We start from the raw sequence: 23408 nt of genomic DNA, 5'->3' as shown, positions 1-23408 counted from the left end.
CAAGTCATTTAATTTCATGAGATTTAAAAAATGAGAGAGTTAGACACCCAAGTCTTTTCTAAAATTCTATGAAACAATGAGTCCTCTTGACCTTTTTCTTATTATTCTAAAAGACTCTGCTTTTCAGTTAATTCCAAAAATGGGAATTTTTATTGACAAAGAAAAAAGCATAAGATTTCCAAGTTAATTTTGACATATTATCTCAAATATCACAAATGGTGTGTCCCTTACAGTACTAGGACTAAGTATTACTACATAATGCTTTATTAGATCAAGATATTCTGGTGGCTCTACTCCTACATATCTGCCAATCCAAGAGAAATGCTAGGAGTTCATTTACCTTGACTTCCAAGTTTCCACGACAAACTAATTTATAGTCTCCAATTTGTTCCAACAGTTGGTAGGCACTGGAACTACACTGGATTTTAAGAGCTGACAAAGAAAAAGGGAGAAAAGATGCAAAGAATGATTCAGCTGTCAACATTCTGCTCTCCAGGTCTCCTTCCACACTCGAGTTGCTAAGTAATCACTTGCTCTCTCTCCTTGAATTATCTTATGTTTACTTACCTTTGTACAAATTGCATCTCCCAGGAAAATGTAAGCTCCTTGAGAATAGGAGTAGTTTTTGTCTTTATATCCCCCATAAACAATACCATATACAAACTAGATGCTTAATAAATATATATTGTTGTTGATCAGTCATTCCGTTGTGTTTGTGACCACCTGGACTGGACTGTCCATGAGGTTTTCTTGACAAAAATATTGGAGTGGTTTGTAATTTCCTTTTCTAGTGTATTAAAACAAACGGAAATTAAGCAATTTGCCCAACTAGTAAGTGTCTGATTTGAACTCACATCTTCCTGACTCCAAGACCAGAGCTCTGAGCTGCCTCCAAATGTTTATTAGTTTGAATCAAATTCTGAAACAAGTATGAGGTCTTGAGCTTCCCAAGTACCTGACAATTTCCCACTGCATCTTGCATCTAATATTTTCTTTTTTTGTTGTTAATCATTTGGTAAGGGCTATTGACATGAAAGCCAGGCATGCTCAAATGCTAAAACAGATCTGTTATCTTATCAATTGGAAATTCCCTCCAAAGACACCCATTCCAAACCATGCCTATTGGTTCTGGGTGACTCTTGTCCATATTCTCTCACTAATTCATTATGATAATAGGGAAGTGACGGAGAAAGAGGAGATGATCTACTCAACATGTTAGAATTCTTTCTCAATTTCTCCTGACATTCCCATGGCAGTTTGGTAGTTTGCCTAATTCCTCACTCTCACCATGTGACCAGTCCATCTTCACTTCTCACAAGAATTCCTAATAGCATCTTCTACTCCTGTTTTCAGGGCCCTTCACTGGTTATATGTTGTAGCCAATTCACAATCATTGTATGCCTCTCCATTGCCCTCCATGTGACACTTATTTTTTAATTCTTTTGAATCAACTGTATCCTACATCTTGATACTATATCACAAAACTCATAGAATATTGATATTAAGAAGATAGTCCTTTGCTTTCATGAAAAGCTTGAGGTAATTACAGGAACTTTCCAGTTTCCCAAAGGCAATCCAGTTCTTTCTTGTGTAGTTGTAATCCATAATCCAGCTGAACTATTTCTCTCAGACTTACTTTTTTGTTTTTTTCCTTATTTTTTTGAAGTGGTTTTAGAGATTTTAAACTTTTTTTTATTTTAATCCCCAGTGCTTACTTAGCACAGTGCCTAACCTATAGTCAGTACTTAAAAAAATATTGATTGATTGATTTATCCAGAATTATCCCCCATTTGCAGAGGAGGATCAGAGGTCTAAAGAGATCAAAATGACTTGCCCAAGGTGATGCTTTGCTTCATTGCCACACTTTACCTCTTCCCACCAAAATCAGGCATACATTTTACGAGACAAAACTCCACAAATTGTTTGTCCAAATGCATGTCACAATCTGGGCAATCAGTATTCTTCAATTCATCTTTCCTGTGTAGATAGGCTAAATTCTTTTGAATGACTTAAGATCTCTTCAAAAAGACCACTTTAGAGGTGTTGCTACAATCAGTTGCTACAATGTCATCTGGGAGCCTTCTTCATCCACAAGGAATTTCTTTTAGACTTGATCCCTGTGCTGGAGCTCCTCTATCAAAGTCATGATCATATTTGGTGAGCATACACCTCCCTGCTTTATGTCTCACTTGATATTTAATTTAGAGAGTTGTTGAGCAGAGTTATTCCTGTTATACCTATCCAGGAATCAAATTATTTTGAGGTATGGATGGGAGAAACCTTGCTTGAAAACAAAACACTATAAGGCAGCACTTCACTGGTCTAAAGCAAATGCTTTTTCATAATCCACAAACAATAAACAAAACAGCATCTTATATCTTTGTACAAATTAAATTATTTCTCTAATAATAAAATTATTATATTTTATGAGGTTTATTAAGGATCATTAGAAAATCAAGGAATAAAGAAGATACAAAATAAAAACCACGTGCCCATGGCTGATTAGCCCGTTTAAAATCCCCTCACTTACCTTACCACTATACTTGCTACATCATTGCAAAGGAAGAGAGCGTGGGAGTCTAGGGTTCAAAATCTCCATTTATCCTTCAGTCAATTGTTTCCAACAATCCATTGTTGAATAGTACTCATGAAAATCTGCTTGTCCCCTACTAACATCCTCATTGGGGTGTCCTTGATTCATTTATAATTGATTCTCATAAAGATTTTCTAGAGACACAAGTTGGTATATTGATATTCTCTTGGTCATTTTTTTTTTGATACTAAGGGTTGAGATTTCCATGTTTTTGGTACCTTGCTCTCCTTCAAATAGGTTGTATATTAATTTCTTCACACTCTCACGCTTGTATATGGAGAGATCCAACAAAGATCTACATATACTGGGTCCTTAAATCTTTGCTCTCTTTCATTCCATTGCTAAATGGCACCTTCCAAGTCACTTGATCCTTACAAATGACATGGGGAAATAATGGTTTGAGTCTCATTTTCTTGGCCATTTATTTTAGAAAACCTGACCTTTTTGCCCCATATGCCCTCACCTGAGTAGTAAGTTCTTGACTACCTATGGAAACTGGGGACAAAGAAAAGATGGATAAATAAAATGACTAAATAATACTGCAATCTGAGTTAAACCATCCCTTTTCAACTAAACCCTACGAATCCTTTACTAATTCTCCTACAAGCAATGGAAATAAGTTGTCTGAGCTTCAGACCCAGTTATTAATCATGCCTACCTAATCTCTAAATACAAATCTTTAAGATTTCCTAGTTATACATTTTTAAGAAAAATATTTCAAACTAGGAAAGTAGCCCAAAGTTAGGCAGAAAAAAACCCAGAAAAATGAAAACAAAGAGACTTTCTAATTTCTACAGGCAAAAACTAAATAATATTTCTTTGAATAAATGAGTAGACCCCATACTGTTTTTTTCTCCAAATGGGAAAAATGAGGGGATTTATTTCCCATAATGTGAGATAGCAGCATGTTAAGTACAAATTACATTGTATTTTTAGATTATAATAGTGTGTACTTGAAGCACTTTCTGCCTGAAACTCTCAGTTCTGTGGAGGCGGACAAGAGAAAGTAGCAAACAGGTGAGGAGAAAGTGGTATGTACAGGTCAGGAAATATACTTTCCTGAAATGGGAAACAACTTGTACTTCCATGGCAATGGGCAGAGAAGACTGGGAATGGAGTTCCTAAATGTAGTATTCTCCTCTAGATTGCCTATGATTAATCCAAACTACCCTCCTTGCTATTCTTCACATTCAATCTCCAATCTCTATATATTTTCATTGAGAAAATTTGAAACTTAAAAAAGTTTTTATATTAAAATATAATATAAGAATATATTTTGTATTAAGGTAACAATAAAAAGATATTTCACATATAGGACTATAATAGAATATGTGTATATTCCATTTAGTGTTGTGTTTATATTCTATATAGTCCTATATTTGCATATATATTTAGATATTATCATAGAACACAATTACACTGATATGTTGAATTACATATATCATAGTTTATATTACTATATCATATTATATGCACATGTATTCTGTATAGTCCTTTATATACACGTAAGGATGGGGTCACCCAGATGTCTTAACTGGATCAATCAGAGATAAATGATCACAATGTGAACAAGACCTAGACATTACCATTGAACCACCCCACACCATTTAAAGTAACTGTCTTAACCAAGTGATAACACTTCTATTGACTCAATCTATTAATTAATCAAGGGCATTTGAATAAGTGTCCCTGAAAGCCACGGGATGAAATGGAATGAAGATATGCTTGCTGATTTTGGCTGAAGAAACTCAGTCATGTTCCACGGCTTTTGTATAAATGAGCAGACCATTTAGGAATCAATCCAACAGATTTGAGTGATAAGCCAGAAGGGAATAACCCAGTCAACTCCCACAGAGGAAACTGATTGGTAGGTGGATGAGTAGAGCTACTTTCTCTTTACCTTCTTCTTCCCTTGACCAGAGGAAACCTTATGAACCTAGGAAGGTCAGAAGATTTGGAATACTAGCAATCCTTCTCTGGATCCAAGGACAAACTAGACGCATGGGGAAAAGGCCATTTCAAGGTCTCTAAGAAGCCCCAAAGAAAAATTATAGCATTTATAAGAGGAACATCTTGAAGATTCCAGCAAAAAAGACTTCCAGGACTTGTGAGTTACTCTTTGTCATATAAGCTCCAAGTTTGAGCCCACTTTCCCTTAGACTCTGCACATACTTGTGAGAAAGTGATGGGAGGGGTGGTGAGGGGAGAAATGTTTTATACCAATAATTCTTACTGCATACCACCTTAATAAGTACCTAAGTACTTACTAAGTAAAAAGTAAAGTAAAAGTAAAAAAGTAAAAAGTAAAGTAAAAAGTAAAAAAAAAAAGTAAAAGCTAATTAAATCTGGCTGACTAATTAATACCAATAAATAGTCATTGGGTGAAGAATACCAGTGGGGTATTTGTGAACTATATAATGCCAGAAAAATATTCCCCAGGCCCTCAGAGTTAACTCTAGACATTGAGGGAACATAAAAGGATTCTCCCTTTAGGAATTCAGACTGACAATGTAAAAAGTGTTGGGGGAGTTGTTCCAGAAAATATGCCACATGTATATGTTGTCTCGCCAGGCAGAACATAAGCTATTTGAGAGTAGAAATTGTTTTATTCTTCATATTTTTATTCCTAACATCTAGCACATAAGGTTAATTAATTACCCTTGAGGAAGTCACTTAGTCTTAGGACATCTTTTGTAGGATGAATAGGGATAGATCTAATAATCTCTAAAGTTCCATGCAGCTCTAAGATTCTAATATTTATGTGACCTCTCAAGAAGTAGATAATCATATGCTTATCATTAACATTAAATAAATATAAGGAACAATGGCTTCCATCTTTTTAAAGCATTCAAGTTTTATCAAAAATTTAAAGTCAAAATCAGCATCTTAAATCAATGGTGTACATCTCAAAATACAGAAAACTTTATTAGTCTAGTAGACAGGAAGCATTTCATTGAACCTTTCTTAGTGAGGAATTATGCCATTCCCCTAAGTTGAATCCACCTAGTGGCCCAGGACCATAGGTTAGAAAATGGGAAGTTCTAAAGAATTCCATAAAAGACTAAGTATGTTCTGAAAAGAGAAATACCAGCAATTAGAATATATTATCCTACACCCCATTGCTCTCCCAGAGAACCCAACTGAAAATGACAGTCATTCATACCTTTACTTGTTGACTCCATTCTTGAAGCTGTATTCACTGTATCTCCAAATAAACAGTATCGGGGCATTTTGGTTCCAACAACTCCAGCCACCACTGGCCCTAGTGAGAAAATTCAAATGTTCAAAAAATGTAAGATTAAGAGCCAAGTTCAAATAAAGCCAAGGAAAATAAATTTAATATCTTTGTGTACGATCTTTGAAGTTTTGACTCATCATTACTCTGTTCCCTAATGAACACAATTATATACCAAAATGAGCAGATTTGACATTAAAATGAAAATTCTTACAGGTGTTGCACATTAAGATGGGAAGTATTAAGAGATTCTGCCAGGCTAATTTTGATTCCATGTTACACATTTAATCACAGGATGCTGTGGGAAAGGAGAAAACAAAACCATTAAAAGTTGGACCAGTGGCCCAAAAGTCTTTAGTTTGTGGCTGTGCAAAAATATCACTATATAGGGAGGAAGAACCTGGTTGTGCTCTACTCAGAACACTGGGAGCCACAGCAAGAGACAAGGCCAACATAGAACTGGGGTGTAAATGCTCAGGCAATTATGCAGGATGCCATAACAATATAATATCAAGCAATCCAAAAGGTCTCTTCAGGGATAGACTAAGGGGGAAGAATCAATTGACTAAAGATTATGTAAGGGACAAGCCAAATCTTGAAACCTGCTATGGACCTCCCCTAGGCTGAATTAAAAGCCAGGAAGAGGCAGAAGAAAAAATATACCAGCCACCTTGTTGCCCCACATATATCCAATGATTTGCAAAATCTTAAAATTTCTCTCTCCCTAATATTTGTTATATCCATATGTCCCCTTCTTTCCTCTCATATGCTCACCACCTAGTTCAGACTTTTTTCTCTTTTCACTTAGATTATTGCAACAGCTTTCTAAATGGTCTACCTGCTCCATAAAAAAAAAAAAGCCAATAATGGCTAAGATTTATATAACACTATATGCCCAGCATTGTGTTAAGTGCTTTATCACATTTGATCTTCACAATAACACATTGAGGTATTACTATGATCCCCATTTTACAGAAGAGAAAACTGGGTAAACAGAGAATGAGACTTGTCCAATTAGCTATATAGCTAATAAGTGTCTAAGTTCAAATTTGAACTCAGGTCTTCCAAACTCCAGGTCCCACACTCTATTCACTGCACCACCTAGTGGTTTTCAGTTTCAATCCTTCTTTTGAACAGCTACCTAAAATGTAATTCCTAAAATATAAATTTAACCATGTGATTCCCAAATTGCACTGACTCCCTATTATCTCTAAGATATACTAGAGATTTTTTTCTTTGGTATTTAAAGTCTATTCCAACTTGATCTCAACCTTACCAATTTATTTCTCATTCTAATTCCTCCTCACACACTGGGTCTAGTCAAACTAGTCTTCTTATAATTCCTCATGCACAGAATTCCATCTTCCTCCACCTTTTTAACTTGGTCCTTGCTGCTGCCTCCCTGCCAAGCCTCAAATGTACTCCTTTCTCTCCTCCATATTAGAATCCCTATTCTTTTTTCAAGACTTAACAGCTCAAGTGCCACTTTATTCAAGATGGCGGGGAAGAGGCAGGAGTTCCCACGTCTCTCTGAAAACCACCTCCAACCAACCTACAAATAAAGCATCAAAATCAATACTAGAGTGGCAAAACTAACATAGATACCGAGTGGGTCAGTTTTCCTACAGAAGAAAACTTGGAAGAAAGGGAAAATTTCTTTTACTGAAGTGAAAGAGAGGGAGAACAGTCTCCAACAAAGCTGCACCAACAGAACAGACCAACAGCAAAGTCCCTCCCTTTCCCCACTGCTCAACCCAGGCCCAGGCCAGCTATAAGAACCCCAAGACTCTGCCTAAGCCAACAGAAGAGTACCCCCATGCCCATCCCTCAAAGTTGTAATAATTAAAATGGTTGATGTTGTAAACTGTAGTGAGTTAAAATGGTGGAAGATATAAATTGTGATAGATATAAGAGAGAGTGAGTAAATTTGACTGCAGAAAATATGTTTCACTACAGTGTCTTGGTTTTTAAATCAAATATAAGGTGGTCACCAGGGAATATATTCCCAATCATGAATATGCCCTAGTCAACTGGGTTTTACAGAGAATTTAATTAATAATACAATGAGTAATCAAAGAAAGAGAGAGAGAGAGAAAAAGGAAATAAGTATGAAGGGCCTTAAGCCAACATGGCCTAGACCTGAGTCTTAAGAGAGAGATCAGTCAGTTAGTCTTTTATCACTCACCACAAGGTCTGTCTAAGCAAGGATTCTAGGGACACCAGGCCAGCTCCATCTCAGTTGATTTCACCAGAGAGAGTTCCAGCCAGAGTCCTCCTCAAAGAGCCTTCCAGCCAAAGACTGTTTCAAAGGGCCTCTCTCCAGAGCCTCCAGAGGGACAGAGTCCCCTCAGAGGAGCTCCAGCGAGACCTCCTTAGAGATTGTCCTCCAAGAATTTCCCTTCTCCAGAGCCTCTCTCAAGAGATTCTTCCCAAGCAAAATCCTCATAAGAGCTTTCTCCAAAAGGATTGTCCCCTCAAGAAATTCTGCTTTTTCTTATATAGGGGTTTTAATCCTATGTCACCTCCCCTAAGTCCTTACATCTACCAATCACTGTAGATGTTTTCCAAAGGACTGCCCATCTGAATTCCTGCTAAGTTGACTAATCCCCTCAGTAAATCTGAACCAGAGAAAACAAAGCTGAGTCAACTAATCTCATTAAGAGAAAACCTGCCTGACCTTTATAGGTACCTAGCATCCCATTGTATCAATTCTAAAAACAGGCATGGCTCAAAGAACTCCTTGCCTCATCATAAGCATGGGTCCAAGTACTTTCATTGTTTAGCAAGGAGTTTTCTCCCCTAAAGCAGTTTTAAGTATGGGTGGAGTAGAGGTCCTCCCATTTCTGATCCTGGCGAGTTCTCACATCAAAATGGGGATTGTTTCCAGTAGGGAATTTGTTCCAATGGAGGATTCCTCAATGTGGAAATTTTTAACATTCACAAGTCTAAGAAATTTCAAGATTTACAAAGTTCAGAGTCCCAGCACAACCCTCCAGTGTGCCTGACCCAAAGAAACCTATGGTGAGGCCATAAGCCCCACTGTGTGCTTGGCCTTGCAAAACAACAGCAGGAGCAGTGGGAGGCAGTTTCCAGAGTTCCCAGCCCACAGACTATCATACTACCTTGGAAGGTGTTTTCCCTAAACCTCCCAGCTGCTAGTGACTTCCTCCCTCAATCACATCACACCTATTTTTCCTACATCTGTTCATGTTCTCTTCCATTTAGATTGTAATCTCCTTCCAGAGAGAAACTGCTTTCATCTTTGATTTTGTATATTCAGTGTCTAGCAGTGTGCCTGACACATAGTTCATGTTTTTAAAAATGCTTGCTAACGATAATACATGTATAACCTAGATCGAATTGCTTGTCACCTCCAGGAGGGGAAGGGAAGGGAGGGAAGGAGACAATTTGGAACATATAACTTTGGAAAACTTATGTGGAACTTTGTTATTCCTTGTAATTGGTAAAAATAAAATATTTTTATTTTTAAAAAAAGTAAAAAAAATGCTTGTTAAAATTAGAGGAGCAAGGAAAATTTATCTGTCAAATCTATGGATAACAAAATAGAAGATAGTAAGGAACACAGAAAATAAAATGGATAATTTGGCTATGTGAATTTTTTTTAATTGCATGAATTCAGTAAGCCTAAAATTAGAAAGGAAACAACTATGGAAAATCTTTGCAGCAAGTTTCTGATAAAAATCTCATTTCTAAGATATAAAAGAAGCTGAATCAAACTTATAAGCATAAGCACCATTTCTCCATTGATAAATGATCAAAGGATTTGTACCCGTAGTTGTCAATGAAAGAAATCAGTGCTATCCAGAGGTAATTTTAAAATGCCCCACATCACCAATAATTAAAAAATAAAAATTGAAACAACTCTGAAGTTCTATCTCATACCCATCAGATTAGCAAAGGTGATGAAAAAGGAAAATGACAAATGTTGGAAGGGCTATGGGAAAAGAAGAAACTTGCTGCACTGTTGGTACAACTATTAATTGGTCCAAACATTCTGGAAAATAATATGGAATTATGCCCCAAATTTACTACTTTGCTCTAAAAAAATGATACTAAGCATTTCCTTTGATCTAGCAATACCACCAGAAGGCCTTTAACCCAAAGAGATTATGGAAAGAGGAACAGATTTTATATATATATACATATATGTATATATATATACACATAAATATATACAGATACATGCAATATGACATTTTCTTCTTTCCTTAATCTTTTATATATGTATACACATATACACATTCTTGGTGGCTAGTTATCTTTTTGTCTTTTTTTAAATTTTATTTTATTTTTCCCCCAATTCCATGTAAAAAGTTTCCAACGTTTTTCAAAGAATATTGAGTCTCAAATTCTCTCCTTCCCTCCATCCCATCATCAACCCCTCATCCCCTTAATATGGGAAGCAATATCATATAGATTTTGCATATACAATCATATAAAATATTTTTCCATGTTAATCCTTTTATGGAAGGAAACTCAAATAGGAAAAAAATGAACAAAGTGAAAAAAGTTTCTGGTCTGGATTCAGACTCAGTTTTCCCCCCTCTGGAAGTAAATGTCATTTTTTATCATTAGTCCTTTGCGACAGTTTTGGATCATTATATTGCTGAAAATAGCTGTTATTCACAGTTGTTCATTATAAAGTATTCCTGTCACTGTAAAATGTTCTCCTAGTTCTGCTTATTTCAGTCTGCTTCAGTTTGTGTATCTTTCCAAGTTTTTCTGAGCTCCTCCAACTTATTTTTTCTTACAGCATACTAGTATTCCATTAAAATCATATACTATAACTTACTCAGCCATTACCAATTGATAAGTGTTTCCTCACTTTCCAAGTCTTTCCCTCCAAAAAGAGCTACTTTAAATATTTTTGTACATAGAGATCCTTACCCTCTACTTTTATTTATCTCTTTGGAATACAAACCTAGTAATTGTATTGCTGGATTAAAGGCTATGCATGGTTTTATAGCCTTTGGGGTTTAGATCCAATAGATTCTCCTGAATGATTGAGTCAGTTCACAACTCCAACAATGCATTCATGTCTCAATTTTCTCACATTTCTTCCAGATTTTGTCATTTTTCTTTTCTCTCAAATAGCCAATCTGATAGGTATGGGGTAGTACCTCAGAGTAGTTTTAATTTACATTTCTCTAATTAATAGTGATTTAGAGCATTTTTCACATGACTACAGAGAGCCTTAATTACTTTGAGAATTGCCTATTCATATCCTTTGACCATTTATCAATTGGGGAATGATTTATATTCTTATATATTCAACTAATTTCTCTATGTGTTTGAGAAATGAAGTCTTTATTATAGAGACTTGGGAAAAAATTTTTGCATCATTATGATTACTGTGTATTACTTTCCATCCTATTTACCCCTGTTTAGTTTCTGACCTTCACCTCACCCTATCAGCCCCATCCCCTTCTCTTATCCTCTTTTCCCCCTATTTTCCTATTGGGTAACGTAGTTTTCTATATCCATTTGATTGTGTATGTTCTTCCTTCATTGAGTCAATTATGATGTGAGTAAGGTTCACATGCTCTCCTCCCCACTTCCTATATCTTCCCCATCACTATGAAAGCTCTTTCATGCCTCTTTTATGAGTGATAATTTATCCCATTCTAGTTTTCCCTTCCCCTTTCTCTCAGTGCATTCCTCTTTCTTATGCCTTAATTTTATTTTAGTTATTATATCATTCTATAATATTCAACTCACACCCTCACCTTCAACATATCTCCCAACTGTCCTAATAATTAAAAAGTACCTTGGCATTACAAGAATCCTTTCCCCATGTAGGGATGTACACACTTTAATCTTATTGAATGTCTTTTCATTTCTCTTTCCTGTTTACCTTTTATGATTCTTTTAAGACTTATATTTGAGAGTCAAGCTTTCCATTCAGCTCTGATCTTTTCATCAGGAATGTTTGAAAGTGCTATATTTCATTAAATATCCATTTTTCCACCTCTGAAGGATTATACTCAGTTTTGCTGGATGATTCTTGGTTGAAGTTCTAAGTTCTAGTTCCTTTGTCCTCTGGGATATCGTAGTTCAGGCCTTCCAATCCTTTAATGTAGAAGCTGCTAAATCTTGTGTTATCATAACTGTGACACCATGATATTTAAATTGTTTCCTTCTGACTGCTTGCAATATTTTCTCCTTGACCTGGAAGTTTTGGAATTTGGCTATAATATTTTTGAGAATTATCCTTTGTGGATATCTTTCATGGTGACCACTTGATTCTTTCCATTTATATTTTGTCCTCTGGTTTTTGAATATCAGGGCAATTTTCCTTGATGATTTCTAGAAAGATGATGTCTAAGCTCATTTTTTGATCATGGCTTTCAGGTAGTCCAGTAATTTTTAATTATCTTTCCTGGATTTATTTTCCAAGTCAGTTGTTTTTCCCATAAGATATTTCTTGTTTTCTTTTGCTTTTTCATTCTTTTGACTTTTTTATTGTTTCTTGATGTCTTGTGGAGGAATTAACTTCTACTTGCCCTATTCTGTTTTCAAGACATAATTTTCTTGAGTGAGTTTTTGTACCTCCCTTTCCATGTGGCCAATTCTACTTTTTAAAAAATTCTTTTTTTTAAGTATTTTTGTACACCTCTTTCCATTTGACCAGTTTTGATTTATGAAGAGTTTTCTTCTTAAGTATTTTTGTGCCTCCTTTACCAAGCTGTTGACTCTTTTTTCATGATTTTCCTTTATCACTTACATTTCTTTTCTCAAATTTTCTTCTACCTCTCTTATTTGATTTTTAAAATCCTTTTGAAGTTATTCCATTAATTCTTTAGGGGCTTGAAAGCAACTCATATTTTTCTTGGAGCCTTGGATGTAGCAGTATTGACTTTGTTCTCTTCTGAGTTTGTCTACCCTGTCACCAAAATAGCTTTCAATGTTGAGTTTCATTTTTTGTTGCTTGCTCATTTTCTTGCCTTTTTCTTTTAGTTTGAAAAACTATTAAAGTTAGTCTCTGTAGCATGGGTGAAAGGAGGGTTCTTCCAAGCTTCAGGTTTTTTGTTCAGCTGCCTTGAGAGCTGACACTGCAGATTGATCTACTTTCAGTTCTTTCAGAGTGATATGAATAAGGGGTGGTATGTTTTATACTCTTCCATCCTGTGCTCTGATCAGTGAGTAACCTCAATCACTCTTTTTCTCCTTGGAACTGTGACCAGGGCTCCTTGCTCTCCTGCAACTGCAAATACTGGTATCTGCTGGTGCTCCTCACCCTGTGGTTGTGCCCCAGGACTGTGCCCTGGTTCTGAATATAGGCAATGCTACAAGAGTCTTGCACCCAGAGCCAGTAAAGGGACCCCTGTAATCTCCTTCTGAATAGTTGCCTAACACCAACCTCCCCTGGAGCTGAGAGTTCTAGAAGCCTTGGCTGCTGCTTCAGTTGTGCCCAAGCCCTATTGCCTCAATGGAGCCTGCCATTGTACACTATGCTCCACCTCCACTCCAGGGATATAGATTCCTCCTTTTAAGTTACTTTTGGCTGAAAAAATACCTCATCTTTTATTTTAGTGGGTTATTCTGCTCCAGAAATCATCTTAACACATTATAGTGCAGCTTTTTGGAGGGTAATTTGATAGAAATCAGATGTCTCCCTGTACCTTCTCCACCTTCTTGGCACTGCCCTCTGGTTATTATATTTTGTATGAAGAGGAATAAAATAAAATCACTAGTGATCTTTTGACTCAAGAATAAATTGGACTTAAGTGAAACTGAGATTTTCAAAGTCATTGGCCTCATTCTCTCTTCCAAAGTAATAGAAGTCCAATAGCGGGACAAAAGTCAAAACAACTGGTGATGGCTCAGGACGCAATGGATGACTTTGGCTTCTTCATTGCCTAACCAAACTCTAAGTAACCTGACAGTGCCTGCTTATGATGCCTTCATGGCCATTGGAACAAGTTGTTCTCATCTTCCACTTCAAACAAGGAAAGTTTTCACCTGCCTGGGTAGATACCTCTCTAATTTGCTGATGGTGATAATTCTCAGCTGGTTTAGCTCATCTATAAAGACAGCTTTACTGGAGTGTGGATACTGGCTATGCTACAGCTTCTTCATAAATGAGTCATAAATGAGAACTCAGTGGCTAGTTGACATCAAAAAAGGAAAACAGGCTCTGAAAAGGGCTCAACAAGCCCTCACATCAGAGGTATTAGTCTCCCCTCAACCCCCAGGCCCCCTATGTTTTTTCATACATACATATATCATATATATTCATACATATATATCACATATATATTCATACATATCATATATAGTGATATAGAGATGTTATTTATTTATACCTTTCATCACTTGTATCTATGGTTATTAGCCTTCTGAAAACTCACATTGAATGTTGGTTGGAGTCCATGTTTTTAGCATTGGGATAAATGAAATTAATGAATGAAAAACCATCTAATAAGTGCTAATTATATGCAAAGCTCCCTGATAAGTGTCTTTAAGTACTAATTATGTACAAAGCACTTTGATGAGTGCTAATGATACAAATAGAAAAAGCAAGCTAGTCCCTAGCCGGGGGACAGTGGTGCTAGCTACAACTCTGAGTAGATTGTTCCATTTTCAAGATGAGCATTTACACCTCACAAATTGGCAAAGACTGCAAGTTAGGGCTTGATTTATTGTTTTGTTGAATGTATAGACCTAAGAAAGTTATGGGGAAATTAGTAATCATGCAGATTAAACTTTGAAGTGTGTCCTGTGTACATTTTTCTTCCCATAGAATCAGGTTGACTTGCACACTTGACCAGCACAGCCCTAACTCTTTGCTCTCAAGTTTACATTCTAGTAAAGATAGACAGCACATACAGGAGGTTTCCACTGTGAGTCAGATGGAAAAACCCAGGGAACCTTAGGGTGCAATTGTGAGGCAGATGGTAACACATCTTCCATGAATAAGATGCTATGTTTCTGGTGTTGAAGCATTTGATGGTGCCAAGAACTGTCTGGCTTTTGAACTTTCTGGTTCTTCAATAGTTGTGGCTTCCAAGGCAGTAGAAGCTGCAGCACCTACTCTTTGCTGGCAGTTGATGTTATGGAGATGTACACCCCTTCTTCATATGGGTTGCCCCTCTGGATGGACAGGCTGGAAGCAAAGCTTGTAGTCTGGTCAGGTGTGGAAGGGAAGCGTTCTGCTACCACTTGGGCTTTAGGACTTATCTGCCCATCAGAGGTAATTGGTTAGCAATTGATGGTGGCAATGAAGATAGTGGTTTCCACAGGGGTTGTCCCTCTCTTAAAGTGGTGGTAAAGGAATGGAACCTTGTTATCTCAAGTAGTTTTGCTAAATTCCTTAAATATAAAGAAGCTTTAGAGGAGTAAGGGGGGACCCAAGGCCCTGCTCAGGGCTGTATGTTATTCTAGAGAGCTCTCCAAGGGGATTCAAAGACTTAGGAAAGCCCTTGAAATATTATTAGTGTTCTGAAACTGACCAAACTTGGAGGAGAATTGGCAAATTGGTCGTAAAATTTCAAACCCCAACTTCTTGTATGCTATTACTATTCCCCCACAATGTTAGCCAAGGTACTATACTTCTGAGGAGAAGTTATAATTTTAAGGAGGGGATCCAGGCCAACTATGTCTTCCATCCACTCTAGGTGACCCTCCTGACTGTAAATTTTGCTCTACAATTTCTCAGAAACCTCTTCAACTTGAAGGCTGACCTAGAACTTCCACATGGTCTTGCCCTCTGATTGACTGGTTCCTCCCAGAATTTCCATTTGAAGAAGAAGGGGCATATTCCCTACACAATCTGAAAAAGTCTCATAAAATTTTTTGGCTCTCCATTCCTACCACAGAAGTCAGAATTTTTTTCTTTTTCTTTTACAGGGTGTTTACAGTACCTTACTAGCAAACTTGGGATAAATATTTGGCGATAAACTACATACAGGTCAATGATAACATTTGTGGCCTTTGTATATTGTCCACTGGGTTTCATGTTCTTTCCACAAACTTTAACTTTTTATTTATTTTAACTTTAAAAAGAAATTGTGTAGGGGGCAGCTGGGTAGCTCAGTGGATTGAGAGTCAGCCCTAGAGACGGGAGGTCCTAGGTTCAAATCTGGCCTCAGACACTTCCCAGCTGTGTGACCCTGGGCAAGTCACTTGACCCCCATTGCCTAGCCCTTACCACTCTTCTGCCTTGGAGCCAATACCCAGTATTGACTCCAAGATGGAAGGTAAGGGTTTAAAAAAAAAAAAGAAATTGTGTATATTTGTGGTATTAAAAGATAAAATATGTTGATATTATATATCTTTTTTACATGTTTCTGAGTTTCTAAATTTTTTCTATGTTGACTATGGTCTTCCCATGTCATCTGTGGCTTCTACAAAACTTTCAAAAACTTCTCATTTAATTTCTTGTGCTGATCAAATAAATATCAAAACCATAATGGGGAAAACTGAGATATGGAAGGAAAACCTGTATTTTCTTCTCCATCAGAGCATAATTTCCTGTGGGCACCTGGGTGGCTCAGTGGACTGAGAGCCAGGCCTAGAGACTGGAGGTCCTAGATTAAAATCTGACCTCAGATACTTCCTAGCTGTGTGACCCTGGGCAAGTCACTTAACCCCCAAATACCTAGCCCTTACTGCTCTTCTGCCTTCAAACCAATACGCAGTATTGATTCTAAGATAGAAGGTAAGGGTTTTAAAAAAGAGAGAGAGAGAGAATATAATTTCCTTGAGGTCCTGGACTATCTTTCTTTCTGATTGTATTTGTATTCCTAGCACTTAGCATAGTTACTGGCACATAGTATGCATTTAAATACTTAGTTGACTTGATGAAAGCTTTGAAAGATGTTTCCTGAAACAAAGATTTCTTTGAGAGTTTGCCAAAAATTAAGTTTTAGGTTATTTAAGTCAGGAGGTCTAAACTTGAGGTACATGGATTTTAATAAGGGAAAAAAATTGCATGTTTATTTCAAAATAATTGGCCTCCTTTTGTAAAAGAGAGAATCTCCAGGGCAAGCCAGACATACAACACAAAGCAAAGAACTTCATCTGTCAATCAAAAAAAGGAACATTCCATTTGGAATGTTCCCAGGAAGAGGCAGTTGGAAGCTGACCCTTCAGTGGAACTGAACTAACTCTCTTTTTTTTGGAGAGAGGAGAAAAGGAGAGACTTTCTTTTGGGGTTAGGTGGAGAGGTTTCTGACTGGACCCCTCTTAGCTTCTGTCCTAAGTTCAGGGAGAGCCAAGCCAGGCTGAAGGAGGAAGAAGTTCTGAACAGGACCCCTGCTAGCTTCTGTCTTAGACTGAGGGACCAGTGTGGCTTTGGAGCTGAGGGAGAAATTTGTGAATTTACTTTTGACTGGTGGCTGAGTGTGGTGAAGAAGATATTGGTGTCTCTGAGACTTGAGTTTGAAGGAAGAAGATTAAACAGTTGTCGTTCCATCTCCCTGACAGATTTTTGTGTCACAATGTGACAGGACTGACATTTCCCAAAATCCTCCTAACCCTCATTATAGATTAGGGATAACCTCATCCCTCTCACCTCATCTTCCATCCTTATCCTGTCTTTCCCAATAAACCTTGTTACTTGAGAAAGAGAGAAAAGGTATCTTCTCTAAACCTCATAATCCACTCTGGGAAGGAGGGGGGAGGGCAAAGCTAAAGGCTTCAGAAGAAGGAGGTGAAGGGAGGTATTGAGGGAGGAGGAGGGTAGGCAAAACATTGATCAATTAGTCATATAGGGAATTGATAGACACCCTCAAGTATTCCTCTAGTATATCTCTCTCCATTACAACTAGGCATCTACAAGTTTCCCCTACTATCTCTCTATCTCCAAGTATCCCCTTTATCACTATAGGCAACCCCAGTATCTCCTCTATTACAACTAGAAATATCTTTCAGAGTATCTTTTTAATTACACTTTGCAATCCTATCAAATGAGATATTTGACTTTTCCAAAAGCACAGAATGGAACCTGTAGCACAGTATGTAAACATTTATTATCTTTCTTATGTATTTTATTTTTTGACTTTAAACACACTCTTGAAGTCCAAAGGCTTCCTTGTAGACTGCCAAAAGTGTCTTAGACTCCCACAAAATTAATAATCCTTGCCTTGCCTTGCTTGGAATTCACAGACAATTTGAAATGCATGCATGCTTTTGCAATCCAGCAAGGAGGTGAACTAGGTGATCCTGTGATCCTGTGCTATCTTGTCTATTGCCCATGGTGAGTGTAACCATACACTTTCAGAATTAGAAAGAACCTCAATGGCCCTCTGATTCACCCTTATCCAAACAACAATCTCTTCTCTAATGTTTTTAATTATCAGTCATCCACTCCAGTGAGGGAGAACTCACTACTAGCTGAGGAAGCCCATTCTACTTTGGGACAGTTCTAATTATCAAGATATTTACTAAGAACTCATTCTGAAGTCAAAGGAAAAAGTAATCAAGATAGATATTGACCCTCAGAAGGATATTAGTCTTGATATCCTTTTACAATATGAACTTTAAAGTTACAATTAGAAAAATGTCTGTCTTGAGAACAAGCTAGGTGGCTCAGTGGATGAGAACCAGACCTGGAGAAAGGAGGTCCTGGGTTCAAATTTGGCCTCAGACACTTTCTAGCTATGTGACCCTGGGCAAGTCATTTAATCCCCATTGCCTAGTCTTTACAGCTCTTCTGTCTTGGAACCAATATACAGTATTGATTGTAGGATGGGAAGTAAGGGTTTAAAAAGCAAAGAAAAGATTCTACCCTTCTACTTATTCCATACACTCTCACACATGAATAAAAGTAAATTTGGAATGAATGCCCAAATAGCAATAGAATCCTGAGAGGCTGCATTGAATTTCTTGGAGTTTGACGTTTATACCAGGGCAATGTTTAAGTAAGGCCAGAAAAGTGTCAAATATGGGAGATATTTTAGTATCACCAAAAGACATTAAATAGAATCTGCTCATTTTGACATCAGCAGATCCATTCCCCCTGATCTTTACAAGTCAAAGCTCTTTCCAATAGTGCACTTACTCATTCTGCACAATATCTTTCCCAAACCACTTTGTAAATAGTGGAAAAATATTATAACTGTAACAATAAAGCATGTATAACCCTTGGCCTGGGACTGCTTAAGTGCTAGCAGCTTTTTAAAAAAACTATTATCTCCAAGATTTTTTGTTTAAACAATTTGGTTCATTGAGCATCCCTTATGATACTGGAAAGGTCTTGCATCACTAAGCTTTCCATTGTTTGTACTTGAAGGAGAAGGGAAAGAAATGAATTAGAATATCATTTTCAACCAGTGGAAGGGAAACTCATGCCCTAGAAAGGCCATCTGGTTCTCGAGGAACAACATTAGTTTTCTTTAAATGAAAGGAATAATGGGACAATAGGGAAAACCTTGGAATTAGATTCAATAGATCTGGGTTCAAATCTCATCTCTGTCACTGCTTCTGTGACCATAGGCAAATCATTTAAGTTCTCAGTCAAGTGACATTGTTGAAATATTCCCCCCTCCTTCTAGGAATTATTAATTCAACTTTGTTTATGTCAATATACTTGATATAACTTTCATTATCAGTTTCCCTTTGCAGTGAAATATAGGAGCTAGACAAAGTATTCTGTACAGTCTTTTCTAAAGCTTTTTTTAAAACCTTTACCTTACATCTTAGAATCAATACTGTGTATTGGTTCCAAGGCAGAAGAATGCCAAGGGCTAGGCAATGGGGGTCAAGTCATTTTTCCAGGGTCCCATAGCTAGGAAGTATCTGAGGTCACATTTGAACCCAGTACCTCCTGTCTCTAGGGCTGGCTCTCAATCCACTGAACTACCCCAGTTGCCGTCTCTAAAGCTTTTCCAAGCTCTAAATCTATAATATGGTGAAGTGAAGGGAAAAACAGAACAATGAAATTAGTGTAACTACCACAATAAATTATATCACCAAAGTAAATGGAAATAACCTTATTGGGAAAGCCTAAATTGAACAAACAAGGGACTGTGGAAAAGGAAGGAAATAATTACTGTGATCCTCATTACAACTCACAATGCAGTGGGGAAAGCATTGGCTCTGGAGTTAGAGGGCTTGTCTTCAAATACTTTCTCTGATGCTTAATGCCTGTTTGACCCTGGGCAAGTCATTTATTCTCCATTCATCATATCCATCATTTATCCTTAGGTCTCTTCTCTATAAGATGAAAGCATTGAACTGAAAGGACTTCGAGTTTCCCTCCAGCTCAAAATTCATGATACTTTGACCAGGAAATAGGCAGTCAGAGAAATGAGGAAAAGGTGGAGAAAGGTACAGTTGCAAAGACTTCTCAAAGTTCTCCCTGAGTAATGTCCTAGGGCAGCATCTTCCAATTTATCACTGACCACCACTCAAGAGCTGACTAAGGAACTGAATAACATCAACAGTAGAAAATTTGAAACTCATAAAAACTGGGCCTGCAAAAAGGGTAAAAGAGATTCAACTTCTGTGGCCTCTCAAAAAATTTCCAATAGCAATGTACCCAAAGTCACTCCACTGGTCTAACATTGAATAGGCAAAGGGGTCTAGGGGAGGGGTATTGAGTCTAAATCAAATCGATCTAGTATGATAGGGAAAGTAAGAAGCACATATTTAGTAAAGATACCATAGAAAGATCAGCAGAATGACTAACAAATATACATAGAAAACCTGCCTGAGGTTAAGAAATAAACCAAAAATGAAGGGAAAGTTATATCAAGTATATCAAGTACTTTGAGATAAACAAAACTAGTTAATATTTCCTAGAAGAAGTGGGAAATATTTCAACAAATTCTGCAAGTCACTCTTTCCCAAATGTCAATGTAACAATCAAAGGAACTTTCTAAATGGCATAGAAGAATTAAGTGGAAATATCAATGAAATAAGGATGTAATTTTAATTCTTAAAGAATTAATCAATAGTTCCATCAGGAGAAGAGCATCTATAAAAAATTATAATTTTTTTCCTGGAAAATAAAAAGAATGACCAAATCAGAATAAAAAAAGATATAAGTAGAAGGGAAGCTATCAAAAGATAATAAAACTGGAAGAACTATATGAATAAGAATATTGAACTTAAAAGTAGTATTGAATAGAGTGTAGGTATTCAAGAATAAATTTTAAACCCTCATACATTTTGGGAAATCACAGGGAAATCACCTAAAAATACTAGAAACAGATGGAAATATACAAACTGAAGAATCCACAGATCAATAGAAAGCAATCCCAAATTTAACTCACCAAGAAGTATCATAATCAAATTTCTGAATTACAAAATCAAACAACAGGCAGCAATGAAAAACTTTTTCACATTCCAAGTCCAATCAATTAGCAAACATAGAATTACTTCTCACAAACAAAAAATATCAAAGGAAAAATTAGAATGACATTCTGAAAAGAGGATCAAATGGTGCTCCGAAATAGTATATTATTACATCTGTATTTCACCTTAAGTTTTGCAGAGTACCTTACATGTTATTTCTTCTTCACAACAACCCCATGAGGCAGTTGTGAGACTTTTCCCATTTTACATGTGAAGAAACTGAGGCTTAAAAATGTCAGGTAACTGGGGATAAACTAGATGCATTCCCAATAAGATCAGGAGTGAAACAAGGATGCCCATTATCACCTCTACTATTTGACATTGTACTAGAAACACTAGCAGTAGCAATTAGAGAAGATAAAGGAATTGAAGGCATCAAAATAGGCAAGGAGGAGACCAAGTTATCACTCTTTGCGGATGACATGATGGTCTACTTAAAGAATCCTAGAGATTCAACCAAAAAGCTAATTGAAATAATCAACAACTTTAGCAAAGTTGCAGGATACAAAATAAACCCACATAAATCATCAGCTTTTCTATATATCTCCAACACAGCTCAGCAGCAAGAACTAGAAAGAGAAATCCCATTCAAAATCACCTTAGACAAAATAAAATACCTAGGAATCTACCTCCCAAGACAAACACAGGAACTATATGAACACAACTACAAAACACTCGCCACACAACTAAAACTAGACTTGAGCAAATGGAAAAACATTAACTGCTCATGGATAGGACGAGCCAATATAATAAAAATGACCATCCTACCCAAACTTATTTATCTATTTAGTGCCATACCCATTGAACTACCAAAATGCTTCTTCACTGATCTAGAAAAAACCATAACAAAGTTCATTTGGAAGAACAAAAGATCAAGGATATCCAGGGAAATAATGAAAAAAAACACATATGATGGAGGCCTTGCAGTCCCTGACCTAAAACTATATTACAAAGCAGCAGTCATCAAAACAATTTGGTACTGGCTAAGAAACAGAAAGGAAGATCAGTGGAATAGACTGGGGGAAAGTGACCTCAGCAAGACAGTATACGATAAACCCAAAGATCCCAGCTTTTGGGACAAAAATCCACTATTCGACAAAAACTGCTGGGAAAATTGGAAGACAGTGTGGGAGAGACTAGGAATAGATCAACACCTCACACCCTACACCAAGATAAATTCAAAATGGGTGAGTGACTTAAACATAAAGAAGGAAACCATAAGTAAATTGGGTAAACACAGAATAGTATACATGTCAGACCTTTGGGAGGGGAAAGGCTTTAAAACCAAGCAAGACACAGAAAGAATCACAAAATGTAAAATAAATAATTTTGACTACATCAAACTAAAAAGCTTTTGTACAAACAAAACCAATGTAACTAAAATCAGAAGGGAAACAACAAATTGGGAAAAAATCTTCATAGAAACCTCTGACAAAGGTTTAATTACTCATATTTATAAAGAGCTAAATCAATTGTACAAAAAATCAAGCCATTCTCCAATTGATAAATGGGCAAGGGACATGGATAGGCAGTTCTCAGATAAAGAAATCAAAACTATTAACAAGCACATGAAGAAGTGTTCTAAATCTCTTATAATCAGAGAGATGCAAATCAAAACAACTCTGAGGTATCACCTCACACCTAGCAGATTGGCTAACATAACAGCAAAGGAAAGTAATGAATGCTGGAGGGGATGTGGCAAAGTAGGGACATTAATTCATTGCTGGTGGAGTTGTGAACTGATCCAACCATTCTGGAGGGCAATTTGGAACTATGCCCAAAGGACAATAAAAGACTGTCTGCCCTTTGATCCAGCCATAGCATAATGGACACAAAGACTTGTACAAAAATATTCATAGCTGCGCTCTTTGTTGTGGCCAAAAACTGGAAAACGAGGGGATGCCCATCAATTGGGGAATGGCTGAGCAAATTGTGGTATATGTTGGTGATGGAATACTATTGTGCTAAAAGGAATAATAAAGTGGAGGAGTTCCATGGAGACTGGAACAACCTCCAGGAAGTGATGCAGAGCGAGAGGAGCAGAACCAGGAGAACATTGTACACAGAGACTAATACACTGTGGTATAATCGAACGTAATGGACTTCTCCATTAGTGGCGGTGTAATGTCCCTGAACAACTTGCAGGGATCCAGGAGAAAAAAACACTATCCATAAGCAAAGGATAAACTATGGGAGTGGAAACACCAAGGAAAAGCAACTGCCTGACTACAGAGGTTGAGGGGACATGACAGAGGAGAG

General features: G+C 36.9%; 1 protein-coding gene across 1 annotated transcript in view; it reads right to left on the bottom strand.

The window, feature by feature from the left end:
• LOC100024379 (atrial natriuretic peptide receptor 1-like) overlaps positions 1 to 23408 on the bottom strand; it is a 133094-nt gene that overhangs the window by 9201 nt on the left and 100485 nt on the right. Inside the window, exons 22-23 of the mRNA XM_056806310.1 lie at positions 5757 to 5855; positions 341 to 432 (exon numbers count right to left, since the gene is read on the bottom strand). Of these exons, the coding sequence (XP_056662288.1) occupies positions 341 to 432; positions 5757 to 5855 (191 nt within the window). The remainder of the gene's footprint in view (positions 1 to 340; positions 433 to 5756; positions 5856 to 23408) is intronic.

Source organism: Monodelphis domestica, chromosome 7, assembly GCF_027887165.1.
Source record: "Monodelphis domestica isolate mMonDom1 chromosome 7, mMonDom1.pri, whole genome shotgun sequence".
Taxonomy (NCBI): Eukaryota; Metazoa; Chordata; class Mammalia; order Didelphimorphia; family Didelphidae; genus Monodelphis; species Monodelphis domestica.
This window is presented reverse-complemented; position numbering and strand designations above follow the sequence as displayed.